Below are 25974 nucleotides of genomic sequence, written 5' to 3'. Positions count from 1 at the left end.
GGGAACCCTCGCCATCACTGCTTCAAGCAGTATCCGAGGTTTTGATAGCTTGTCCTAGTACAGTGCCCCGGTAGGCATTGGTACTGGCACCAAAATGTAGTTGACTTGGCATCATTAACATTCCTACATGAATTTATTGTCATATGTAGGTAAGATTGTATGTACATTAAGTCACTTGGGTTGTGTCTGACTCTGTGACCCCATAGAAGGTAGCCTGCCAGGCTCGTCTGTCCATGGGATTCTCCAGGCAAGAATACTGGAGTGGGTTGCCATGCCCTCCTCCAGGGGATCTTCCCGACGCAGATATCATAACCCACATCTCTCACATCTCCTGCATTGGCAGGTGGGTTCTTTACCACTAGCACCAAGGTTGTACATTTCAGTAAAAATCTTGTCCAAAGGTATAGTGTTCCATACATTAAGAAAATGCATCCACATGTTCCACTTGATCCTATAAATAACCCTTTGAAAAAAACTGGGCACATCTTATTCCCATATAACAGTTGAGGAAACTGAAGCTTGGAGTAAATAACTTGATCTAAGTGGCACAGCTATAGAACCAGAGCAAGGATTACAGCTCTGTGATCCTAATCCAGCCCTCGTACCATCACACAGGCTCTCTAAACCATGACCTGCAGAATTCAAGTAAGACATCATATTTCACCCTTGTTAATGTGAGTGCTTGGCACAGATGGAGACCAGTGTCATCACCGTGACCTCGTCTCTGCTCTCTAGAGAAGAGATTGGCAAAAAGTGATGGTGGGAAGATAAAAAAATGTTTATTTTAAGGACTTTTTAAAGTTCCTTGTTTTAAGGAAATTAAATACTTGAAGAGAGAAAAAGGGTATGTCTTGTTCTTTGAGCTCCTTAGTAATCATTTTGCTTAAAGCTGAGGATCCTATAAGTGAACTATTGGAGAGCATAGCATGGAGCAGTGGTTCTTAAAGATGGTGATCATCAGGGCCTTTCCTTGGTGGTCAGGTGGTTGGGAGTCCGCCTTGGAGTGTAGGGGACGCTGGTTCAATCCCTGGTCCAGGAACTAAGCCTGTGTACCACAACTACTGATCCTGTAAGCCCTAGAGCCTGTGCTCTCCAACCAGAGAAGCCACTGTGATGAGATGCCTTGCTGCTGCTAAGTCACTTCAGTCGTGTCTGACTCTGTGTGACCCCATAGACGTCAGGCCACCAGGCTCTCCTGCCCCTGGGATTCTCCAGGCAAGAACACTGGAGTGGGTTGCCATTTCCTTCTCCAGTGCATGAAAATGAAAAAGTGAAAGTGAAGTCACTCAGTTGTGTCCGACTCTTAGCGACCCCATGGACTGCAGCCTACCAGGCTCCTCCATCCACGGGATTTTCCAGGCAAGAGTACTGGAGTGGGGTGCCATTGCCTTCTCCAGAGATGCCCTGGCATCACAACAAATAGTAGCCCCTGCTTACAGCAGCTAGAGAAAGTCCGCGAGCCACAATAAAGACCAAGCACAGCCCAAACTAACTAACTAAATAAAAAAAATTTTTTTTAAAAGGTGATGATCATCAGAATTACCTTTGAAACTAAAAAAGAAAATTCACAGAGACTTCTCTGGTGGTCCAATGGTTGACTCCGTACTTGCAATGTAGAGGGTGCGAGTTCAGTTTCTGGTTGGGGAACTAAGATCCCAAATGCCACCCAGTGTGGCCAAAAAATAAACATTAAAAAAACAAACAGATATCAGGTCCTAGTCCCTGAGATTTGGAGGTTTGGGCTGCGGCTTGGGCATGTGTTGTGTTTAGAAACTTCCACAGGTGGTTCAGACTTGCAGGAAGGTTGAAGAATTGCTGAGCTTGAACCCGAATACATTTTAAAAGACCCATTTACTTCGTCATCCAAATACTTGGATTTGAGCATGGTTAGAAGGGATTAGCAGCCTTGTAAATAATCAGAAACTCCAAAGCTTTGAAGTGGGAAGCCTGTTGAAGATAATCTCCTGACTTGAAAGTTGTTTCCTAATCACAGACTTCCATACGGCAGCAGAAGGCCTGGCCCAAGGATGGAGTAGGATTCTATGGCCACCACTTACTTACAAGGTCTGGGACCTTGTACAAACTACATCTAATCTCTGTGCCTCAACCTCCTAACAGGGTTGCTATAGGGATTGTTGTTGTTTAGTCACTAAGTCGTTGACTCTGTGTGACCCCATGGACTGCAGCATGCCAGGCTTCCCATGGTGAAGGATTCTTCACCATCTTCCAGAGTTTGCTCAAACTCGTGTCCATTGAGTCCATGATGCCATCCAATCATCTCGTCCTCTGTCACCCCCTTCTCCTGCCCTCAATCCTTCTCAGCATCAGGGGCTTTTCCAGTGAGTCAGTTCCATCAGATGGCCAAAGTATTTTAGTTTCAGCTTCAGCATCAGTCCTTCCATTGAGTATTCAGGGACATTTGACCCATGTCCTTTAGGATTGACTGATTTGATCTTTCTGTCCAAGGGACTCTCAAGAGTCTTCTCCAGCACCACAGTTTGAAAGCCTCAGTTCTTCAGCGCTCAGCCTTCTTTGTGGTCCAACTCTCACATCCATGCACGACTACTGGAAAAACCATAGCTCTGACTATATGGACCTTTGTTGGCAAAGTGATGTCTCTGCTTTTTAACAATCTGCTTATGTTTGTCATAACTTTTCATTTAAGGAGCAAATGTCTTTTAATTTCATGGCTGCAGTCACAATCCGAAGTGATTTTGGAGCCAAAGACTTATTATTGAGACTATTAAAAATTTTATCAGTGGGCTTTCCCGTGGTCCAGTAGTAAGAATCCACCTTGCAATGCAGGGGGACATGGGCTTAATCCCTAGTCCGGGAAGATCCCATGTACCATGAACAACAAATCCCACGTGCCACAATTCCTGAAGCCCGAGCGCCTAGAGCCCATGCTCTGCAACGAGAAGCCACTGCAATGAGAAGCCTTCATAGCACAACGAGCAGTAGCTCCCGCTCTCTGCAAGTAGAGAAAGCCTACACACAGCAACGAAGACCAGTAAAATTAAAAGAAAACTTTATTAGCATGCTCCAGGTCTAAATCTGCTTCACTTTGTTCCTGCGGTAACAAGACCAGAACCCTTTTGTTGTCATCTTTGGAGGCTAATTTACTTACTCATTGACTTTCTCTTCCTTTCATCCATCTAAATCCGACTCATTGTTTAAACTCATCTCGAATTCGACTTCCTCTGGAAAGACTTCTGCTCAAGAGAAGCCTACCCTATTTGGATTCCTGAATCATTCACAGTCTCTATCTTACAATAGTTAATTATATAAGCAATACTTGTGCAACTGTTAAACATTGGGTACCTTCTCTGTATCAGGTTCTCTGCTAGGAGCTGTGGATGTGAAGTTTAGTCTAGAAAAACATTCTAGAATATCCTGCTTAGGATAGTCTGTGACTTTAAAGAAACATTTCTTTCTCTCTCTCTCTCTTTTTTTTTTCGGTATACCTTAAAGGTACATTGTGTTTTTATTTTTAATTTTTTTAATATTTATTTATTTATGGATTTTTGACTGCGTAGAGTCTTAGTTGTGACGTGCTGGGTCTTCCTGCAGCCTGTGGGATCTTTCATTGCCGCACACAGTCTTAGTTGCTTCATGGCTTGTGGGATCTTAGTTCTCCCACCAGGGATTGAACCCCTGTCCCCTGCTTTTGGAAGGCGGTTTCTTAAACAAGGCCACTAGGGAGGTCCCTAAAGAAACATTTCTTAAATAGAAAGTTCATGAAACAGTCTCAGCCTGGGACCCTGCATCTCTGGAGCTGATGATTGAGTTTCATTCCATTGCTCAATAGATCTGTGATCTTGGGCAAGTTACTTAAATTCCTTGTGTCTAAAATAATGAAGGAAATCCTCTTCCCTCTCCTGTGTTTCCATGAGGGGACTTGATCTGAGGTAGACTTCACTTTCCCTTTTCACTTTCATGCATTGGAGAAGGAAATGGCAACCCACTCCAGTGTTCTTGCCTGGAGAATCCCAGAGACAGAGGAGCCTGGTGGGCTGCCGTCTATGGGGTCACACAGAGTCGGACACAACTGAAGCGACTTAGCAGCAGCAGCAGCAGTAGGAAATAGGCCCCACTGCATTTTCTAACACAGCTTTCCTAACATGACTCTGACCCTGTATTATTCCCATTTGGCATCTTATTTCTATTCTGTTCTCAGCAGAAAATCCCAAGGGGATGAGGTGTGGTTAACCCAAACATGTACTAGTGGGAAGTTGAAAAGAAGTGGTAATTTTTTCAAAGTTGAATGAGCTATATGTCCCAAGGAAGTTGTGTTTTAAGTTAGGTTTTTTCTTTTGTGTATTTTAATCAAAAACTTTTAAGCAAAAGCTTTATCTCTTATATTGTCTTTAGTCTCCATAGCGCATAGCTGACTGAGGTGCACATACAAAGTAAGGGGTTCCACAGCTATTTGCTAAATAATTTAGCATGTCTTTTTCCCTGGAAAAGATAAAGATTCCAGCATTGTGATATTCAGCTAAAAAAGCACTCTAAATGGGAAATTGGTTCTATGTAAATATTCATAAATGAGCCTTTTGGTTTCCAGTTTATAAAGCTCATCAACTCTGGACTTTTCGTGGGTCCTTCATGGGTAAATCCCAGAGATTCACCTTCACTACATTACAAGCAGGTAATACAATCTTTTAGTCTCTGAAACATGGTCTATTGTAAACAAAAACTTGTACTGACAATTTCCTATTCTCTCTCACCTTACCTTTCTTTACATTTTCTCTTCGGGGAATCCCCATGTGCATACATCAATTACAGTGTGTTCTACATTGAACCATAATTGTCTGTAATGTGTCTAACCTGTTCTCCACCCCTCACCCTCCTGCCCTGCACTTTAATAGTGAAGTCCTCAAAGGCAAGGATTCTGTCTCATTCCTTTTGGTGTTCCCAGTATCTGTGCTCAGAGAATGTCTAGTAAATGAACAAAAGTTAAAATGTCGATTTTAGGAGAATGCTACGTCATAGTCATCCTAAGTTATAGTCACCCTAAGCTATAAATTTGACAAGTTGACATCCAAATAGAAGATAATCCAGCCATAGAAAGATGATGACCTTTGTAGCTGTGAAGGGAGAAGAGGCCAAAATGTAGCTTTAAAAATATTTGTAGGTTTTTTTCCTCATGGAATAAACATGGAGTACAACTTAGTTTCCTTCTCATGAGGAAATGACAGAAACATAGCCTGTTATGACCTTCAACTTCAATCAAATGACCAGAGCTCTGCTGATGAAATATGAGCTTGTATCCTTGACCCTGACATATACCTTGGAGGTGTTAACGCATTGTCCCTGTGTTTCTATGAACATTTTTTTAAAGAATTGTTTTTGATCTAGTGAATCTCTAACTCAGTATTTAACCATATAGACCATTTAGGGGTAACATTGAAACACCTCCCTTGAAAGCTATTGAGTTAGCTGGGAGTGCACCCACTTCCATAACCAATTTTTTTGTTATATTTGAAAATCAGTGAGGATTTAAACTCAGGATTCAGTCACTTGAAGAATCTATTAAGAGTTACCAAGTTAATTATTCCTACTTTACAAGAAACTTACTTGAAATGGTTTTCCTAAAACAAAGTACATCTAAACTTTGTAAGTTCTTAATAACCTGTGCTGAATGAATAAATGAATCCTGAACTAAAACAGAACACATTCTGATTCTTAATCAGAGGTAGTTTAAGCCTTTTGTGCAAGAGGGGACTCTGACTTGAAATAATACAGGATAGTAAGCCTCCTAGAGAAATTTCTGTAAGGAAACATGGTTGATTGTGAAACATGAAGCTGAAAGTGAGAGGAGATGGCATTTGACCCCAAGCAGCCTGAGAACATCTCAGCAGGGTTCATCGAAGTCATTAAGTGGTGGTCTCAGAAAGCATGGTACTGTTTCGACCACCTAGACCCAGCTGGAATCAGGAACTTGCCCAAAGACCTTCCTTAATCAAAGCAGAAAGGAGTTCTTCACTTTCTTCTGAGTTCCAAAGAGGCTTCTGGTTTCCAGGCATCTAGATGGCAGTACCAGGTTAGGGCACCACCAGTGAACTTCCTCCTGTGGTTATTTCCTACTTCTTGGAACGTTTTACTTCAGGAAGGTAAAGGAAAGCAACCATGGGGTTTTCATGATGAGTTTAACACTGTGGTGCAGCTTTGGCCATCCATTTCATAGGAGATCTGCTTTCCAGATGATGTTCAGATGTACATATGGAGATGAGTGTTTTTTTTCTTTCTTGCCTTTTTAAAGAGGTTTTTTTTTTTTCATCCTGTTTCTAAATTTGGGGTGTAAGGTCCTCCAGGGAGCATTTTTAAAAGTATCTGAAGTTTGCATCTGATTTTGGAGGAAAGTTGGAGGCCTACCTGCATGTGACAGACACACGGCTCCAACAGCTACACTGATTGCAAAGATAAGGGCCATCCTTTTGAATCATTTGTTTGACATTGATCATGCGTCTGTATTCAGGTCTGAAAGTTTGCTCCATATATGTTTCCCTGATTTCCCTGTTGAGGCTTCTGGATTTTGCAGTATATTCTGTTGCAGATGACCACATATGGAGTCATTTAACCACGTGTTTTTCTCTTCAAAGTCTTTCTTTGGCATTCTACTCTTATGTTCCGTTTAATTTAGGTTCCGTCTTTTAGAAGTTTTCTTTCTTCGCCACCATCTGACTTTGGGGAATGGGTCTCATTCTCCTCCTATGTTTGGCCATGGTCACCACTCAGCTTGGTGTTATGCTTAACTTACAAAGGTTCTTTATAGGATTGCCCTTTGTTGGTGACCCTTGGCATGATGCTGTGGCAGGTGGGGTGAGAACTCTAACCCTCTGCCTGTCACAGAGCTGAGGCAGCAGAATCCTTGAATGGGCTCACTCAGGAAGGTTCACCCACAAATTTGTCTACTTTGTTGGTTAAAAAAAAAAAAAAGGCCAGTTATCAGCCATTTCATAGGGTCAACTTAATAGCAAGTGGGAAAAGTAGGACCAGAACTCAAATCTTCAGCCCCTAGCCCCAGAGACTGTTTTCTACATCCAACCATTCTACTTTAGACTGGTTTCTTCCAGGGAAATGTCCCCAAAGTTGATATGGGTTGCCCCCGCCACCCAGAGTTTTTCTTTAAATATATATATGTTATATGGACCATTTTTAAGATCTTTCTTGAATTTGTTACAATATTGCTTATATTTTTATGTTTTGGTTTTTGGCCACGAGGCACATGGGATCTTAGCTCTCCAACCAGATGTTAAACCCCCTGCACTGGAAGGTCAAGTCTTAGCCACTGGACCACCAGGGAAGCCCCCCTTCCCCCGACCCAGACTTTTTATTTTAGTTACCACCAGGCACCAGAATTCTGAATCTCTGAAGTGTCTGTTGCATCAGAGCATTGTAAAGGATTCTTTGGGGCCAAAAGTGAAGCCTCTAGGTTAAACATTTTTTTAATTGGTTATTTTTTAAAGTTTTTGATAATTTATTGACATGATTCAAAAATCAAAGTAGTATTAAAATGTGTGCATTGAGAAGTCTTGTCTCACCTGTGCTGTGCTCACTTGTAATCCCACCTGACACATACTTCCTGAGGGGTGGTTATTTGTTTCCATCTCATGTGAATCCTTTACAGTGTGTTTATATGGAAATACAGATAAATATGGATATTATTTACATTACCCCATTTTAAAGCAAAAGATAGTATGTATATGTATACATGTGCTGATCTGTATCTTGCTTTTATTTCCATTTCAGTATATGGAAGCTAACTTGTTCCTTTCAATTGCGTGAATTTATTATGAATATGTACTATAGTTTATCTATTTTCCTTTAGCTAGAAATGGGGCTTCTTTTAGTTGCTATTCTGTGCTTTATTGCAATTAATAACCTTGTGTATTCATCATTTTGTACATATGTACCTACTTGTTGCTGCTGCTGCTGCTAAGTCGCTTCAGTCGTGTCCGACTTTGGGCGACCCCATAGACGGCGGCCCACCAGGCTCCCCCGTCCCTGGGATTCTCCAGGCAAGAACACTGGAGCCGGTTGCCATTTCCTTCTCCAATGCATGAAAGGGAAAAGTGAAAGTGAAGTCACTTAGTCATGTCCAACCCTCAGCGACCCCATGGACTGCAGCCTTCCAGGCTCCTCCATCCATGGGATTTTCCAGGCAAGAGTACCTACTTGTTACTGTAGATTTATTCTCAGTAGACTTGCTGGATCCATAGGGAAATTCATTTAAAATTTTGATAAATATTGCCTTATTGTACTGCAGGAAGGTCTTGAACTGTTTGTGTAGCCACCATTGGTAAATGAGAATGCCTGTTTCAGTACCAGCCTTACCAACAGAGTGCATATTAGTCTGAAGGATGAGAAACAGGAGGGGACCTTATAAGTGAGGTCTCTGTCTCTTCCCTGGCCCCTGGTTTGCAGTGGGGATGCTGCCCAGTTCCAAGAACTGGTGCCGGCATCAGTTCCAATGGAAATAATGCCTCGCCATGGCCGTGGGTTTGTGCCGGCTCTAGTGACACACGTGGAATGGACCCACGTTGCCACTTGCAGAATTTCCTGCAGTGGAAAGTTACACCTGCATTCATTATTCACCTAATGGCAATACTGGGTCGAAAGAGCCCAGCAGTGTCTGCTGGGGCAGAAAAGGCAACTGTCCCACTGCAGCGTGCTGCGTACCCTGCTTTCAACACTTGTTTCCCAGCTGCTAACCTTATTTCTTGGAGAATGCAATGGCACCCCACTCCAGTACTCTTGCCTGGAAAATCCCATGGACGGAGGAGCCTGGTAGGCTGCAGTTCATGGGGTCGCTAGGAGTTGGACACGACTGAGCGACTTCACTTTATTTTTTCACTTTCATGCATTGGAGAAGGAAATGGCAACCCACTCCAGTGTTCTTGCCTGGAGAATCCCAGGGACAGGGGAGCCTGGTGGGCTGCCATCTATGGGGTCGCACAGAGTTGGACACGACTGAAGCGACTTAGCAGCAGTAGCAGCAGCAGCAGCAACCTTATTTCTAGGAACTGAGTTCAAGAGAGAGATCCCAAATCACAGTGGAAGTCTCCCTAAGCTTGAAACTTTCATTCCCACGGGGACGCTCTTTTGAAAACTAATTTTGCACTTCCCCTGAGAATGGCAATCCACTCCAGTATCATTGCCTGAAGAATCTCATGGACAGGGGAGCCTCGGGCTACAGTTTATGCGGTTGCCAAGAGTCAGATACAACTGAGCAACTAACACTACTAGTACTAAGTCCTTTATAAGATAAATTAAAACTATAGGATACAATGTTACAGTATTGCTAGACTTCTCCAGCTGTAGGGAGTTTCCTGCATGATGCAAATAGACTATCCTGTAAATGCAAGATTTATACCCTAGACAACATCTCCAACTGTTGAAGAACATACATATATTCCATGTCATCTTCGCAGGACTCTTTGGCATTTTCACTGGTAAGATTGATTCTCCATTAATTTTCTCTGTGAGTTCCTGAGTTTAGGGGAAAAAACTCCCTTGCATTCCACTGCATAGAGAAGTTTGCCAAATGAAACTGGCAGGATGGTTATTCAGTCCAAATGAACCTTCTTCTTTCTCATAATTTGTGATGGGGCCACTTTAAAGCAGAAAGCCACTCCTCTTCCCCTGTGAGGACCAGTTGCACTTGGGGAGTTGATTGATGACTGTATCTGGCTACACGAGAAACACGAAATGATTCCTGGGCATAAGGGTGGACTGCCAGAAGCTGGCTGACACACCACTGACAAATGTAGATACACATTTTCTTTTGTTAATACCTGTCAAGGCTTCACAACAGGCATTTCCAGTTTTGTTCTCAGGTTCCTTACGGCTGCTTCTCTAGAAGCTTGCTCTCTTCTGAGGGCTGACTATTGCCAGAAGCAAAGTGTTGTTTTATGCCATCAACATCTGACCCACCACACACATTCAGGACATCATCCCAGGTATATGTTCTGCATCCGCTCTGTGGAGCCATGGGGTCTGTTTTGCCTAGTCATTCACATGGAGGGCCTCAGGGTACCAGCTGGGTGGCAGAGAAGATGCATGAGACCTGCATTCCATTACCCTTGTTCCTTTGGCTTTTTGACACGATGGTTCCTATTAGCACAGTCTGAGAGTCCGCTGTTCTGTCTGCACTGGACCATCTGGTCTCCTGTCTTTGGGGCCCTAACTTGTCTGAACTGCTCCCTGAGGATAAATTTAACACTCTCTAGCCTTACTTTCACTCCTGTCTCAGACCCTCAGCTCTACTCTTTTTTTTTTTTTAATTTTTGACTTCACTGGATCTTTGCTGTGGTGCTCAGGCTTTCTAGTTGTGGAGCATGGGCTTGGTTCCCTGTGGCATATGACATCTTAGTTCCCAGACAAGGGATCAAACCCGTGTCCCCTGCATTGAAAGACAGATTCTCAACCACTGGACCACCAGGGAAGTCTGCCCTCAGCCCTGTTCCTGAAACAGGAAAAACTGCATGAATCAGAAACGGGGTAGCCTAGTTTGCCAGGTCTCTACACTTGGAAGGGATCAGGTTGAGATACTAAAAAGAAAGGTTTTTATGTCACAAGTATTTTTTAAAGGCACTCGGGTGCTTCTTGATTGAAGTCATTCTTACTCATGTGGAGTTGACAGGCGTGGCCTTGGTAGCTGTGGCTCCTAGTCTGAAAAGCATGTGGTTCTTTTCCAGTGCCTGAAGAGACCTCAGGGGGAAATGTCCAGCAAATTCCTGCAGAATTTTGACACTCTGCCTTGTTAAGTATGCATGTATGGTTGGTGCCTTGAGGGATAATTCAATATTGGGAAGAGGGTAGCGAGGAGGAAACCTTAGGCTTATATTCAACCTCTGTGGAATTAGCATGTAAACAAACTACTTATCAGGAATGATCACATGGGGCTTTGCTTAAATAAATAAGAAACTGGGGCAATGGACCTCCCTCAAAATATAAGACACCACATCCACATCTGACCCCGTATGGATAAAAGCACGCGAGCCAGCCGGGTTCACATTCCATTTCCACCACATGCCGGGCATATGGTGTTAGGCAATATGATTTATAAATCTCTCTGAGTCTCAGTGTTCTCAGCTGTAAACTTACTATTCATAATTAGATTACCTCCAGAACCAATAAATGTTAGCTATTATTTTAAGTCACTTTCTAATTCGAAGAGAAGTTTGACATTACTTATTTAATGTAATGTCCCAGAGCATCTTCCCCAAATCCCCACTATATACACCGCTACCAATACTGTATGTCTTTATGGTACTGTGTGGAAACACAGCCTTCCTTACCTTGCTTAGATTAAATATATTAGTGTTAAGAGTTTGCATGTCTTATGTAGGAGTCAATGTTGAGTGAAAAGGATTGGAGGCAAGCAGATGTTCTCACAGTCCTCATACTCATGAAACCACAGACTTGAATGTTTCCTATAGGTACAGTCTATGATGTGGGTATTTCCTGACCAGCCATATAGATCTTTTGCCATCTGAGATGTTAGTATTTTCCTTGTATCTTATAGTAGCTCTGGAGCACAGCCAGTTTCTAGAATAGGTCCACACCTGGTTCATTATGTTTCGGGCCCACAAACTAGATTCCTTGTGCTCTTCAAATGAACGGTGACACACAGAAGGGTTAGGGGCTGGGGTGAGGGCAGTGGGCGGGGGACTGCAATTATTCTTGCTCCTGCATTAAGCTACAAATAATGAGCACTTTCCTGTGCTTTACAGTAAGCAATTAAAAGAAATTATAGTTAGATGCAAAAATAACCCGAAGGACAACTCTGTGTGTGGAGCCACCAGTTTGCACCGTTTGTGGAAAAGGTTAATCCTCGTGAACGCGCGGAACACTGTGTTGCTACAGAAAGGGTGGCGTGTCCACACACGTTTCGGCCTCTACCCACACGCTCCTGTATATGACTGTGCATCCCAGAAGAAGGGCTGTGGAGTGTGTATTGGTGCTGCAGTGGAATTTAACAAACTGATTCCTGAAAATGGTCTCATAAAGGTGAGCTTTTCTTCTCTTGCTCACTTTATCTTTCCCCTAGGATTTCTTGGTAGTGGCTTCTAAAGGAATGTTATTCTTTTGATTCTAGAGGCAACTTATCCGTCCACGTTCTTCCCCTACCTGTTTTCACCTCCTTTGCTTTGTTAAAAATTAAAATTTTGTGTATTTCCAAGGATGGGGTCTAATCTAGAGGGAGATCTCTTCATCCATCCTATTCTCTTTCCACCCCTTCTGACTTAATGACGTTGAAGCCTTCCGGTTTGGACCTAAAATGGGTCTAATTGTGTGCAGATATTCTTTATGGGAATTGCTCAGATAACTAATTAACCACAGGCATACATTGGGTATGGAAATTTCCAGGAGCACCATCTGTGGAAACACTGAGAAGGGCATGCCTTTACCGCAGCTCTGGGGTCCATTAAGAGCGTGTTTGTGTGGCGACGGTGTCGAGTGGGTGTTGGCTCACAGCTGTCAAAGTCCCCGTAGCATCTCCTGGCAGAAACTCCAGAGTGTCAGTCCAACAGCACCCTGAGAGCAGCCTGTCGATGTGACATTGCCACTTCCGAAGAAAGAGGCAGAAATAGGACAGACGGGTCTTAACTTTCTTCTCTGCTTTTTTTTTTTTTCCAATTGTTCTGGCATGTTCCCAGTCTTCACATTGTGGCAAACTTCTTAAAGAGGGCTTTTCTTCATCCTCTGGTTTGAGTTACTGCATGTTCTCCCCTTAGGGACAGAGAATGCAGTTGTGTTACCCCTGCATGTTTTTTTAGTTAAAGCATGCTCCTTCCTGGATCCAGAAACTGGAAGAAGATCCGAGTTCTGTGCTTTCACGACAGCCCCTGTCAGTGGGTGCCACCGCCTTGTTTAGGGAGGCAGTCCCTAACAGTGCTGACATCTGTGTCAACTCTGTGGGGCTCAAGGTGGATCTCCTGGGAGAACAGGGTCTGTGGCATCTCAGCCCCACTCATTCGCCAGTGATTTAACAGCCACATTATCGGGGTTCTCCGTGTGAGTCATTTGCATTTGTACCGGTGAACTTGGTGACTTCTTGGGCTTTGGAAATTAGCCATCTTTTCAGTCCTTTGTAAAAAAAAAAAAAAAAAAAGCCTGAACAGTGGACCAGTCTCCAGTTCTGTTTATGAAACTACCCCATCAATTTCCTGATAATGTCATTCAACTCAAATTTTTTACTTTTCTTTAGAAATCTTTTTTTTTTTAAATCATTTTTGGTGCTTCCATCTTGAAACAAATGATCCTAGATGCTGGAACTCAATTGAGAAATGGGTTGCTGCTGGGTACCTTATTGAAATAAAGACCGACTTGAGTTGTGGAGGGGATTTTGATGCTTTATACTTTCGAGTTGGACTATTTGCTGCTGCGGCTGTTGTTTTTGTTTGTTTGTTTGTTTTAGTCTCACCATTTGGCTTGCAGGATCCTAAGTTCCTCGACCAGGGATTGAACCCTGAGCTTGAGCCTCAGCAGTGAAAGTGAGGAATCCTAACCACTGGATTGCCGGGGGATTCCATGTTGTAGTCTTCTTTTGTGAGTTTTTGTTTTAATTTCATAGTACTTGGTAGGAGAGAGCTGGATCTGTTTGTTTTAGGACAAGCCTAGAAATAAGACATCTCCATTGAGTGGGTGAGTCTGTTCTTTCTGCCTCTGTTCCATTATTTCAAGACAGAAGAACTTAGAAGGATCAGAGACATCTGGCTGAAAATATTTGCCTGGAAATCTACTAGCTGCTGTAACTAGTCATATCATTTCCAGTGTCATTCTGCTTGAGTCACTGGTGTTAAGGTTGCAGTGATTAGGGAAGCCAATTATGCTTGCCCTTGCCTTGTAGCATTGAGATAAAAATTAGCGACTGAGTGGAAGTCCAGATTTAGGTCAGTAGTGCTCTATAAATTTTCATTCAACCTGTCACATTTATAGGTATCCTGCACTTTATGGTATAAACACAATAGTGGAAAAGCCAGTTGACATAAAGGGAACCCAAATTTTACTTAACGTTACAGAAGCAAAACTACTTTCCCACCTAATAAATGTCCAAACAAAACAAGTTGAACCAAGGAAGATACTTAAGTTGATGTTAACCCTATCATTTCTGTGTCTTATCACTTAGTCCGGTGCTTCTCTACTTTTAATAAGTATGTGAATCACCTTGAAGTTTATGAGCCTTGTTGAAATGCAGATTCTGACTGAGTGGGTGTGTGGATGGGATGGAGGCGGGGAAGCCGAGAGTCTGCTTTTCTTACTAGCTCCCAGGTTTTGCTAATGGTATAGGCCTATGGATTCCACTTTGGAAAGCAAGACTTCATTTAATTTCAGCCCGTGGAAACTGATCCCATACCTCTATTTCCTAAAACTTATTTCAGGCTCCACAGGTTTTTCCTTCTGTTGTAACAGATTGGAATTGCATTAATACACTTAGCTTATAAACGTAGCACTAAAAAAATTATCTGAAGTTTGAGACTTTAGGTTGCATGAAATAAATTTTATGAGTAAATTTTTTCTGTAAATTCAAAGCCTGTGTGATTAAATATAACTTAAATGCCTATGTTATAATGAGGTTTGCATCTCCTTATTTACTATCTCCACAGTCATTTCCCTTTGTAGGATAATTTTCCCTATGATTTCACAGCATTTGTAGAGATCAACACTTGATAATTTTTTCAGGCCCTTCCTTACACAGTGGATTACTAAAACTTCACAGCACCAGGTAGACAGTGTCTTCATAATTAATATTACTGTCTATCCTGTGTGGAAATTTGATAAATAATTCCTTGCTTTTGGCCTTTTAATAGTCAGAACATTATTAAATATCAACTTTATTTTAGTTCATTATGACAAATTCCACCAGAAATTCTAAGGAAAACAAAATCCTATTAATAATTAAAGAGGTTAGTTTTTTAATTGAATGTTAACTGCCATTTGGTTCTTATAATCTAACAATTGGTAGTTTTTTAAAAGCATTTTTTAAACAGTCTACTTACTTGATATGCATGTGACTTGCATATGCTTGAGACTTCTTTATTAGAGGCTAGAGATGTGCCCTGTTGGGGCAGTATTAGGGTGCAGAGCATGGGTAAGACTGCCAGCTCTGGGCGGCTGTGGCTTTCAGGGATGCTCCCTTGGTTCTAGTAGAACAGCAGGTTTCCCAGCGCAGTAATGATGGGAGCTCTTGGAGACCTTCACACGGTGACAGCTGTGCCCGGGGTTAGACTGCCAGGTGGGATGTTTTCTGCCCAGACTTGGTTCATCTGCCAGGCATTTTCTGTCTCTTATTCCAAAATTCATTCCATCGTTGTCACTCACTTGAAGTCTTACTGCTCTTATTTTAATTGTGCTCAGTCGCTTCAGTCCTGTCCAGCTCTTTGCGACACTTTGGACTGCAGCCCACCAGGCTCCTCTGTTCATGGGATTTTCCAGGCAAGAATTCTGGAGTGGGTTGCCATGCCCTCCTCCAGGGGATCTTCCTGGCCCAGGGGTAGAATCTGAGTCTCCTCCATCTTCTGCATTGCAGGCGGATTCTTTACCTGCTGAGCCACCAGGGACGCCCCTTACTTTAACTGCACCTCCCTACTTTACTTGTGCCTCCCTAAAAACCACGCAAATATTGCCAGCACAAAGGGAACGGAGTCATTTAGCATGTGTGAGGACATAGTTTGTGCAAGGTACTGTACAAATTGCATTCTTTCAGAAAATGCCTAATCCTTAGCCTAATGGAGAATATGATCTAGTTTGACTCCTGGATAAGGTAGGTCTCCAACCAGTGGAAAAAAATCATTTTTCAGAAATAGGGTGGTAAATACAAAGAGTGAATAAAGGACCAGAGTTATACGGCTTTCTATCAAAGAGTACATCTACATATTAAATTTATGCTTCAGGGAAATATACTTTCTTTTCACGGTACTCACATGTATGTATCACTCTGGGTTTGAACTAAGAATCAGCAGTTTCTCTGGCACTCCTGGTGAGGCTAATGTCTCCAGGTGTCACTCGTCACCATGGGCATCCTTGGGGATCAGAGAGTAGTGTGAAGGACTGTGTTTCATAGGAAGTATAATCAGGTGCTCTTGGACGTTAACTATGTTTTGGTTAAAAAGAACTACATTTTTAAAGGAACTTTCTTCACAGCTTTGGAACATATACATTATCAGATATCATTTACTGAAATATTTATTAGTTTCAATTGATTGGTCATTCAGGTAAGTAGGTGAACGTCTGAGCTTTTCCCTCTCCATTTTATTTGTGGATTCCAGCGACCCATTATTTTAGTTCAGGAATGTGAGGTATTTCTGTTTTTAAGTCTTCTGGGCTAAACAACATGTACCTAATGGGCAAACGATACAAAAATAATGCAGAGGGATGGAAGAGTCTAGTCCCTGTAAGTGAAAGCCTGGTTTTCCTTTGGAATCTGAGATTCTGACCTTGTTCTATCAGGGGACCCGCAGCGAGTAGATGAGTTGATTAAAAACTCTGGTTCTCTTTCCTCTTAGATGAAATGGGGATAATTATAGTTACCTGCACCTCTAGGGTACTATGAGTCTTAATTACTTAATATTTGCAAACCATTTAGAGATCTTTGAATTAAAAGTGCTGAGCAGTAGAACCCAACTTCAGTGTAATCATAATTGGAATGAGAGTTTATATTCTCGCCTTCCCTCCATCTCTCTCTCTGTTCTGTTCTTTTGACCAAGACAGACATGGCTTGTGGCTACCACCTAGCTCTGCATACTTCTCTCTAACCCCTTTGCTTTTGGCAACTTAAGCCTAAAAACACATACATAGAATAAGTTAAAAGATATGTCCAGACTTTTAACCCCTACTCCATATGTACTCCTTAATATTTATTTTCAAAGCTCAATAGCCACTAAGAATAAAATCAATTAATTAACTTGTCTCTTCCAGTGCATCATTTCTTTCAGTTTCTCCTACATATGGTGATAAACAACTTCTCAAAGCATTCCTCCCACTCAGAAACTCTGGTTGATTCTTCCATGCTTGTTTGGCAGGTTCCAAACTCTTGAGCATCACCCTAAAAGAGCCTTTCAAAACCTGTCAGTCATTCACTCTTATTCCTCACTGTTCTAGAACTCTTCTCCCCAGAAATGTTGTTGTTGTTCAGTTGCTAAGTCATGTCCAGCTCTTTGCAGCCCCGTGAACTGCAGCACACCAGGCTTCCCTGTCCTTCACTATCTCCCTGAGTTTGTTCAAACTCAGATCCATTGAGTCAGTGATGCCAACCAACCATCTCATCCTCTGTTGCCCTCTTCTTCTCTGGCCCTCAATTTTTCCCAGCATCAGGGTCTTTTCAAATGAGTTAGCTCTTCGCATCAGGTGGCCAAAGTACTGGAGCTTCAGCTTCAGCGCCAGTCCTTCCAATAAATATTCAGGGTTGATTGCCTTTAGGATTGATGTTTTGATCTCCTGGCAGTCAAAGGTACTCACAAGAGTTTTCTCCAGCACCACAGTTTGAAAGCATTAATTCTTTGGCACACAGACTTCTTTATGGTCCAATTCTCTCATCCATACATGACTACTGGAAAAACCATAGCTTTGACCATATGGACCTTTGTCAGCAAAGTGATGTCTCTGCTTTTTAATACATTGTATAGGTTTGTCACAGCTTCTCTTCCAAGGAGCAATTATCTTTTAATTTTGTGGCTGCAGTCACCACCCGCAGCAATTTTGGAGCCCAAGAAAACTGTTTCCACTGCGTTCCCATCTTTGTGCCATGAAGTGATGGAACCAGATGCCATGATCTTAGTTTTTTGAATGCTGAGTTTTAAGCCAGCTTTTTCACTCCTCTTGCGCCTTCTTCAAGAAGCTTTTTCATTCCTCTTCACTTTCTACCATAAGGATGGTATCATCTGCATGTCTGAGGTTGTTGATATTTCTCCCTGCAATCTTGATTCCAGCTTGTGAGTCATCCAGCCCAGCATTTTGTATGAGGTACTCTGCATATAAATTAAATAAGCAGGGTGACAATATACAGCCTTGATGTACTCCTTTCCCGATTTTGAACCAGACTGTTGTTTCATGTCCAGTTCTAACTGTTGCTTCTTGTCCTGCATACAGATTTCTCAGGAGGCAAGTAAGAAATGTACTCCATGCCTCTAACCCAGCTGCTGTCCATCAGTGGGGTCCTTTCTGGATATATTTAAATCCTTTCTATCCTTTGATATCTTTGCTCACAAAGTATTCTTCATTCTCTAGCTAGAAGTAACCTCTTTCTCTTTATAGAATTGTACCTGTAATTTCCTGGGTCATTTCTACCTTTATATCTTAGTTACTTTACATATATGTCCTACTTCCCTCCTAGACTGTAAAGCTTGAAAACAGATCCATGTCTGATGAATGAACAACAACAGTAAGCCTAACCTATGCATGGAATGAAACTGGATACAAATTAAAGATTATTGATATTGACTTGAAAGATTTTGTTAAGGTGGCTCTTAATTGATTTGCATCATGTATGTTAGAAATTAAATATTAGTTGATAATTTTGCCAACATTACCATTATTGTTGCTTATGGAACTAACATGAGCAAGTATATCTTTAAACTGTGTTTTCTTTGTCTACATGCTCATAGACAGAACTCAAAGGGATTGGGGAACAAACAAAGCTTTGTAGTTTTCTCCCTGTATGCCCAAATTATCCATATTATTGTTTGGTTCCCCTTCTTAGCTCTGGCATGAAAACTTGGCTCCAGCATGCATAAATTTTTGCAAAGCTTTCTTTTAGAGGAGGACTGAATTGTCTGAAATTCCATCTGCTGAACTAATCAAGCCTTAAAATTGAAGGGTCTTGAAGGTCAAAATATCTTAATGGTGCTGCCTTTAGAAAGTTGGACCCCAAGATATATATAACCAGAGAAAATTGTGTCCACACTTTATAAGCTTCTTCTTTGACCACTTTTCATAGCACTGCCTCTCCTCCCTGCAGTTAAATATTTTAAATTAAAACAATATTTAGAAATGTTTTTTTCTGCCTCCTGATGGTAAAAATGTAGACAGTGAAACAGGTAACCTTTTATTAATAGCTTTATGATGTCTGATAGGTTACTTGACCTCTCTGAACAGTAATTGTCTCATCTGTATAATGTGGATCATAACACCTGTTCTATCTCCTTGTGACAGTCAAATGCTGATTGTGAATATTCCATAGTCTTTTAGACAAATAAAAGCTATTACTACAGCATGCTGTCATGGATATTCATCTGGTTGAATGTTTAAAACTTGTGAGTAAGGCTTAAAAGCAAACCTCATTTCTATTTCATTAATTTTCTTTTTAACCCTGTGCACTATGTTTAATTTTTCAAGAATGGGGCTAAAAACAACTTGCCTAGCATTTTATAGATGTGGTTGAGTTGATTGTTGTAAGGCTTGGAACAGAATTAGCAGCAGTGAATTTTGTTGTATATAAATAGATATATAGACTAAAAATCTACTTAGTAATTTTGCATAGCCTCTTTTGTATCTTGCACAATAAAGGCTCATCTGAAGACATTGTCAGAGAAGAAAATTGTCACGGAAGCACTTACTTAACCTTTTATGATTTGCTAATATGGTATATAGAATTACTCATTAAAGAGGTAAATAGAAGAAAGGACATTAAAAGACTGAAAGTTCTAATTTTTGCTATAATTATTGTTACTGCCCCCTTTTCAAGTCTTCTCTTAGAAACAGCTATACAGGAAGTAGTGGGGGCAGTTAGTGTGTTATAGTACTATTTGTTTTTAAAAATTATTACTCAAGTAAAATTTTATCCTATTAGAGAAACTCCATGGCTGATAATTACCATCTATCAAATACTTTAGAGCTTATAATTTGAGATTAGCACAGCCTGTACTTGACCTAATAATTTCAGTGAGTTCACTGGTATGTGCCATGTAGAAAGACTTCCTATGAAAATGATGTCAGAACTGTGTCTTCTCATGATTTAATAAAATCGTCAGTATGTTTTGACTGAGTACTACTGTATTATTCTGTATATACTACTGTATATATGTTAAGCATTATGGGGGAATCACCTATGATTCAGTGAGCTTATCATCCAACTGAAGACTTAGCATAATTAACAAACACTGTTAACAATTAACAAGTGAGTACGGAATGAAGTACTAAATGAGACGTCATGTGGAATTTTATTTATTTTTTAAAATTTAAATTTATTTATTTTAATTGGAAGCTAATTACTTTACAATATTGTATTGGTTTTGCCATACATCAACATGAATCCGAGAGGCAAAGAAGGTCAGTGTGTGCTGGAGCAATTAGAGAAGGTGACACGTGTGATTTGATGCTTGAAGTGGGTCATGAAGAATAAGCAAGATTTAGTCAGATAGAGAAAAAAGAATTTGCCAGAAGAAAGGAACAAGTCACTTCCAGGTAATGATGTGTATGGGACTCCCAAGGACACTGGCTTGATCAGAGCAGAGGTGATGGAGCACTGAGTAACATAAGAAAGTCAGCTAAGTAGGATGACGCCAGGTTTTGGAAGGTGTTGAATACCAAGTAAAAAAAGGTTGGATTTGATCTGGTGGAATAAATAGTCATTGCACGTCTTCATATAAGAGCCTAAGATGAGAGGTTAGTCAGACAGTGGTCATCAGAGTTAAGTGGAGCAGAAAGGATGTCCTGCACACTGAAGGGGATGAGAGGATTATAGTCAAAATAAGATGGTGAGGGCTGTGTGCCGAGAGAGTGGCAGTGGGATGGAGAAAATAGGATGGACAGGAGACATATTTTAGAAAAATGAGCAGGGTTTCTTCATTGACTGGATTTAAAGGCTTTGAAAGAAATACATTATCAGAATTGATTCCAAGATTTCTAACCTGCACCCTGGGTGGTCCAAAGTATCAAGAAACCATTGTCAGAAACAGAAGAGTTAGAAAGGAACATTGTTCCTACAGGAAATATTGACCTTATAAGCCAGCAGGCAGGCAGCATTGTAGAAATGTGTTGGGGGGCGGGCGGGGGGGTGCTGGGAGGGCTTTATCACCAGGTAGGTTAATTACTGAATGTCTACAGATGTTCTGCTCTAAGGAAGGCCCATGTTTGGGCTCAGGGTGAAAGCCAAATTATATTTACTCAGATGCCATTTGTTCCTCTGAAGTACTTGCTTGTGGAACTGATGAGAAAGTGATATATTGGCCACCTTATGCGAAGAGTTGACTCATTGGAAAAGACTCTGCTGCTGGGAGGGATTGGGGGCAGGAGGAGAAGGGGACAACAGAGGATGAGATGGCTGGATGGCATCACTGACTCGATGGACGTGAGTCTGGGTGAACTCCGGGAGTTGGTGATGGACAGGGAGGCCTGGCGTGCTACGATTCATGGGGTCGCAAAGAGTCAGACACGACTGAGCGACTGAACTGAACTGAACTACTTTTATAAGCAAAAAGTTTTTAATAAAAAGAGACAAATGAGACAAGTGAAAAGCAGTAACTTTACAGTGTCAGCTTCTTTAAGCTAAGTATAGAAAAAAGGATCATTTAAAGACTCAGTATGATAGTGATAATAAAATAATTTTCCACCTGTATAGTTTAAGATATCTCAATACCTTGGGCCATTTTAAGCAGCGAGTGTGGGCACTTAGTAAACACGAAACTTACCCATTTTGTTAATTCTAAGATGCACATTTTCTTACTAATTTCTTTAAACATCCTTGAATTGGGTCATGTCTTACAGTTAATGTCATTTTATTGTCATGGGCTGTGCAGCAGTTGCAACATAGTTGTCATTGCCTTAACCAAGTTATTTTGCTTAATTTTCTTTTTTACATTTGTACAAAAGTTATCTATGATAAAATATGTCCAAATAAGTCTAAAAGAGCTCTTTTCCATTCTAAGTGGTAATGAAAGCAATAGTTTATCTGGCTGCATTTTTTTGTATTCTAGTGGTACCTAAAATGATATGTTTTATGAGGATGGCAGCTTAGATTTCAGGGAATATGGTACTAAAAGATAGCTCAGGGACTTTCTGGTGGTCCAGTGGTGAAGACTCTACACTCTCATTTCAGGTGACCCAGGTTTGATCCCTGGCCAGAGAACTAGATCCCATAAGCTGCAACTTTGACCTGGCACAGCCAAAATACAATTTTTTTAAAAAAGGTAGCTCATCACAGCAAATCTCAGCCAGTATGATATAGAGGGCAGGAGTAAAATATTCTAAATTTGTCTTTTTTTTCAGTGACCTGCATTTGAAGTGCCCCTCGGGTTGCTTTAATTTGGACAGGGAATGCTAGGAGAAAGGGTTTTCATTCAGTGTGTAAATACCGCCTGCCAGGAGTAGAAATCTCCTTGGAGGATCCAGTTCTTTGATGGTGTAGAATCCAGAATCTTTCCAGAAGTTCAGGTATTAGCAGAATGGATATCTGTGTTTTTTTTCAAACCTTTGTGTCTGTGCTAATCTGAGACTGTGCACTCCAAGGAGCTCCAAGCATGCTTGCTGTTTGCACAAAGCAGGATTGAATCTGCAAGGAAATTGGTTGGTGTCTGGGGACAATAATTAAGCTTCATAGTAGTAGAAACTGTGATTTCAATAAAAGTGGAGGACAGACACCTTGGTTCCTTATGCCCAGAGTTTCAGCTCTTTCTGCAGTATGACCTACTGACTGGAGGTAGGTTACCTTCCCTGGCAAGTGATACTTCATGGGCAGACAGGCAGTCCCCTTTCCTACTGATTGACAATATAACAGCTATGGCACATGAGTGTCTTTTTGTAAGTCCTTGCTCCAGAACTGAGGAGTAGGAGTAAGTTAGAGTGTCCAGGTGGGGGGCGGGGAGGATGCTTCTCGTTACTACTCAGGGACGCGATGCCTCAGGTAAGTGACTCTGATGTCCTCTACCACCCGACGGTAACCTTGTGTCTGTAGGTATGTCCTCACTTCACTTGTTCGCTCATTCTAATTGGCTTCCCAGAGCATGCTTGCAGAGAGAGAGTCAAATTTAGAGTATAGCTACCCTCTGGCAAACAGGAAAAGATTAATTTTGTGGTGTGCTCTTAAGGGACTTCCCAGAAAACTTCAAAAGCCCAGAAAGAACCACCAGCTGCCTGTACCAAAATGTATACAGTGCTACTCGGCCTTTTAAAGGTACGATCAGCTTAGGGCTTGCACGCACCCACACGTGCACACCGGCCACATTCCAATAAAAAGAGGCTACGCTCTCTTAGATGGGTCTGCATATGCGCCAGAAAAGCTGAGGGGCAAGGGGCCAGGGGAGCTGACATACACATGGATGTGCATATGGCAGGCACTGGAAATTGCCTTCCAAGCTTTTCGACGCCTCCTTCTTCAGCTCTCTCTTAAGCAGACACGTTCCTTTCATGATATCAGCCCCAGGCATAGACACGTCATTAAAATTAACATGTAGAAAATGACTTCTGTTTGGGAATAAGCAAAACTTATATTCATTACGGCCACCCAAAGTGTAGTAAGAAAAATAAGTAGAAAGACACTGGAGCTTGACTTGGGAGCCCTGAGTTCTAACAGAAACTTTCTTCATGATGGGAGGCAAGTCCTCCGTGGCCTTTGGTTTTTTATCAGTAAAACTGGATGGCTTGATGAAATGATCTTTCTCTGTTCTGGGGGGTTTTTTTTGGCCATGCCACACAGCTTTGGGGACCTCGGTTTCCTGACCAGGGACTAAACCCAGGCCACAGCAGTGAAAGTGCCAAGTCCTAACTCTAGACCACCAAAGAAGTCCCTCCTTTCTTCTAATGTATTATCTCCGTGGGAGGAAAGAGAGTCAATGGGAAGCCTCCTTGTAGCTCCCTGACTCGTTTTCTCGTTCATGCCTGGATGGTCTGTAGGTAGAAAGGCCCACCCCCCACAGGCACTACTGGTCCCATCACACATTCCTGCCTTAGAGCCATGCTGCCAAGTTGAGGGGGGAAAATTACTATTACCCGTGCAGTTGTTGCTTGGTAACATTTTTGATGTGTTTCTTGTGACAGCCTGAGCAGAGATCATTAAAAATTAAACTTACAAAGCTGCTCAAGTGGGAGAAAGAAAGCACACTCGAAGCCATAGTTCTTTTTCACTTGCTCAGGAGCCATCTAATCTAGGGTTTACATGCTCAACCTTGGGACCAGGGCTGCACAGCTCTGGTTTATATTAAAGCCTATTGGGCACACTACTGACATTAACCCGTGCCTGGTGCAGCTGCAAGTTTATCACCAATACAGCAGAAACCTTGACCTTGCAGAATGGCCTGGAATTACAATCAGATGGCTGCCCTGCCTCCCAGCAAAAGAAAGCCCTAAACCGTCTTTGTGTCCTGTTTCTGCTCTCTCCCCACAGTTCCACCAGGTGAGAAGAGTGATGACCATCCTTTTCCTTACTATGGTTATTTCATACTTCGGTTGCATGAAGGCTGCCCCCATGAAAGAAGCCAACCTCCGAGCCCAAGGCAGCTTGGCCTACCCAGGTGTGCGGACCCATGGGACTCTGGAGAGCATGAATGGGCCCAAGGTGGGTTCAAGAGGCCTGACGTCCTCGTCGTCGTTGGCTGACACTTTTGAACACGTGATCGAAGAGCTGTTGGACGAGGACCAGAAAGTTCGGCCCAGCGAGGAAAACAATAAAGACGCGGACATGTACACGTCCCGGGTGATGCTCAGCAGTCAAGTGCCTTTGGAGCCCCCTCTCCTCTTCCTGCTCGAGGAATACAAAAATTACCTGGATGCCGCAAACATGTCCATGAGGGTCCGGCGCCACTCGGACCCCGCCCGCCGCGGGGAGCTGAGCGTGTGTGACAGCATCAGCGAGTGGGTGACCGCAGCGGATAAAAAGACTGCAGTGGACATGTCGGGCGGGACGGTCACGGTCCTTGAAAAAGTCCCCGTCTCGAAAGGCCAGCTGAAGCAGTACTTCTACGAGACCAAGTGCAATCCCATGGGTTACACGAAGGAGGGCTGCAGGGGCATAGACAAGAGGCATTGGAACTCCCAGTGCCGAACTACCCAGTCGTACGTGCGGGCCCTCACCATGGATAGCAAAAAGCGTATTGGCTGGCGGTTCATACGGATAGACACTTCTTGTGTATGTACACTGACCATTAAGAGGGGAAGATAGTGGCTTTATGTTGTATAGATTATATTGAGACAAAAATGATCTATTTGTATATATACATAACAGGGTAAATTATTCAGTTAAGAAAAAAAATAATTTTATGAACTGCATGTATAAATGAAGTTTATACAGTACAGTGGTTCTACAATCTATTTATTGGACATTTCCATGACCAGAAGGGAAACAGTCATTTTTTGCGCACAACTTTAAAAAGTCTGCTTTACATTCCTCAATGTTGTGGTTTGTTGCCGTTGCCAAGAATTGAAAAACGTAAAAAAAAAAAAAAGTTTAAAAAATACTACTAATAAATTGCATGCTGCTTTAATTGTGAATTGATAACAAACTGTCCTCTTTCAGAAAACAGACAAAAAAAGAAAGAAAAAGTCTAACAAAAATTTGAACCAAAACATTCCGTTTACATTTTAGACAGTAAGTATCTTCGTTCTTGTTAGTACTCTATCTGTTTTACTGCTTTTAACTTCTGATAGCGTTGGAATTAAAACAATGTCAAGGTGCTGTTGTCATCGCTTTACTGGCTTAGGGGATCGGGGATGGGAGGGGTATATTTTTGTTTGTTTTGTGTTTTTTTTTGTTTGTTTTGTTTTGTTTTTTAGTTCCCACAGGGTGTAGGGATGGGGAAAGAATTCCTTCCATCTATATTCTGGTTGATAAAAGATTCATTTGTCAAAGATTCATTTGCAGAGATGTTGGCAGTATCAATCAGATGACTGGAAAGTGAATAAAATTATGACAAACAAATGAAGTGCTCACTCCACTCCCCATGGCGCACCACTTAGGCGCCCACTCACCCTCTGGGCCTTGGTCGGTGGGTGGGGGTGGGGAGGGCATCTTCTTTGGTCAGAAAGATCTTCATTTAC

At 42.0% G+C, this 25974-nt stretch overlaps 1 protein-coding gene across 6 annotated transcripts in view; it reads left to right on the top strand.

Annotated features, from left to right (window-relative positions):
* The window catches only part of BDNF (brain derived neurotrophic factor), a 61465-nt gene extending 35853 nt beyond the window's left edge, over positions 1–25612 (top strand). For 5 of the 6 annotated variants that reach the window (XM_086338558.1, XM_086338559.1, XM_086338563.1 and 2 more), the window contains exon 2: positions 24326–25612. In XM_086338558.1, coding sequence (XP_086194684.1) covers positions 24326–25099 — 774 coding nt within the window. In that variant the 3' untranslated portion in view covers positions 25100–25612. Of the gene's footprint in view, positions 1–11939; positions 12016–24325 lie in introns of those variants that run through there. The other variant, XM_086338562.1, reaches the window with a different exon arrangement.
* The last annotated feature ends 362 nt before the right edge of the window (positions 25613–25974 follow it).

Source organism: Bos grunniens, chromosome 15 (assembly GCF_055505025.1).
Source record: "Bos grunniens cultivar Pamir isolate PY7600 chromosome 15, Bosgru_T2T1.0, whole genome shotgun sequence".
Taxonomy (NCBI): Eukaryota; Metazoa; Chordata; class Mammalia; order Artiodactyla; family Bovidae; genus Bos; species Bos grunniens.
Note: the sequence above shows the minus strand (reverse complement) of the source record. Positions and strands in the feature narration are given on the sequence as shown.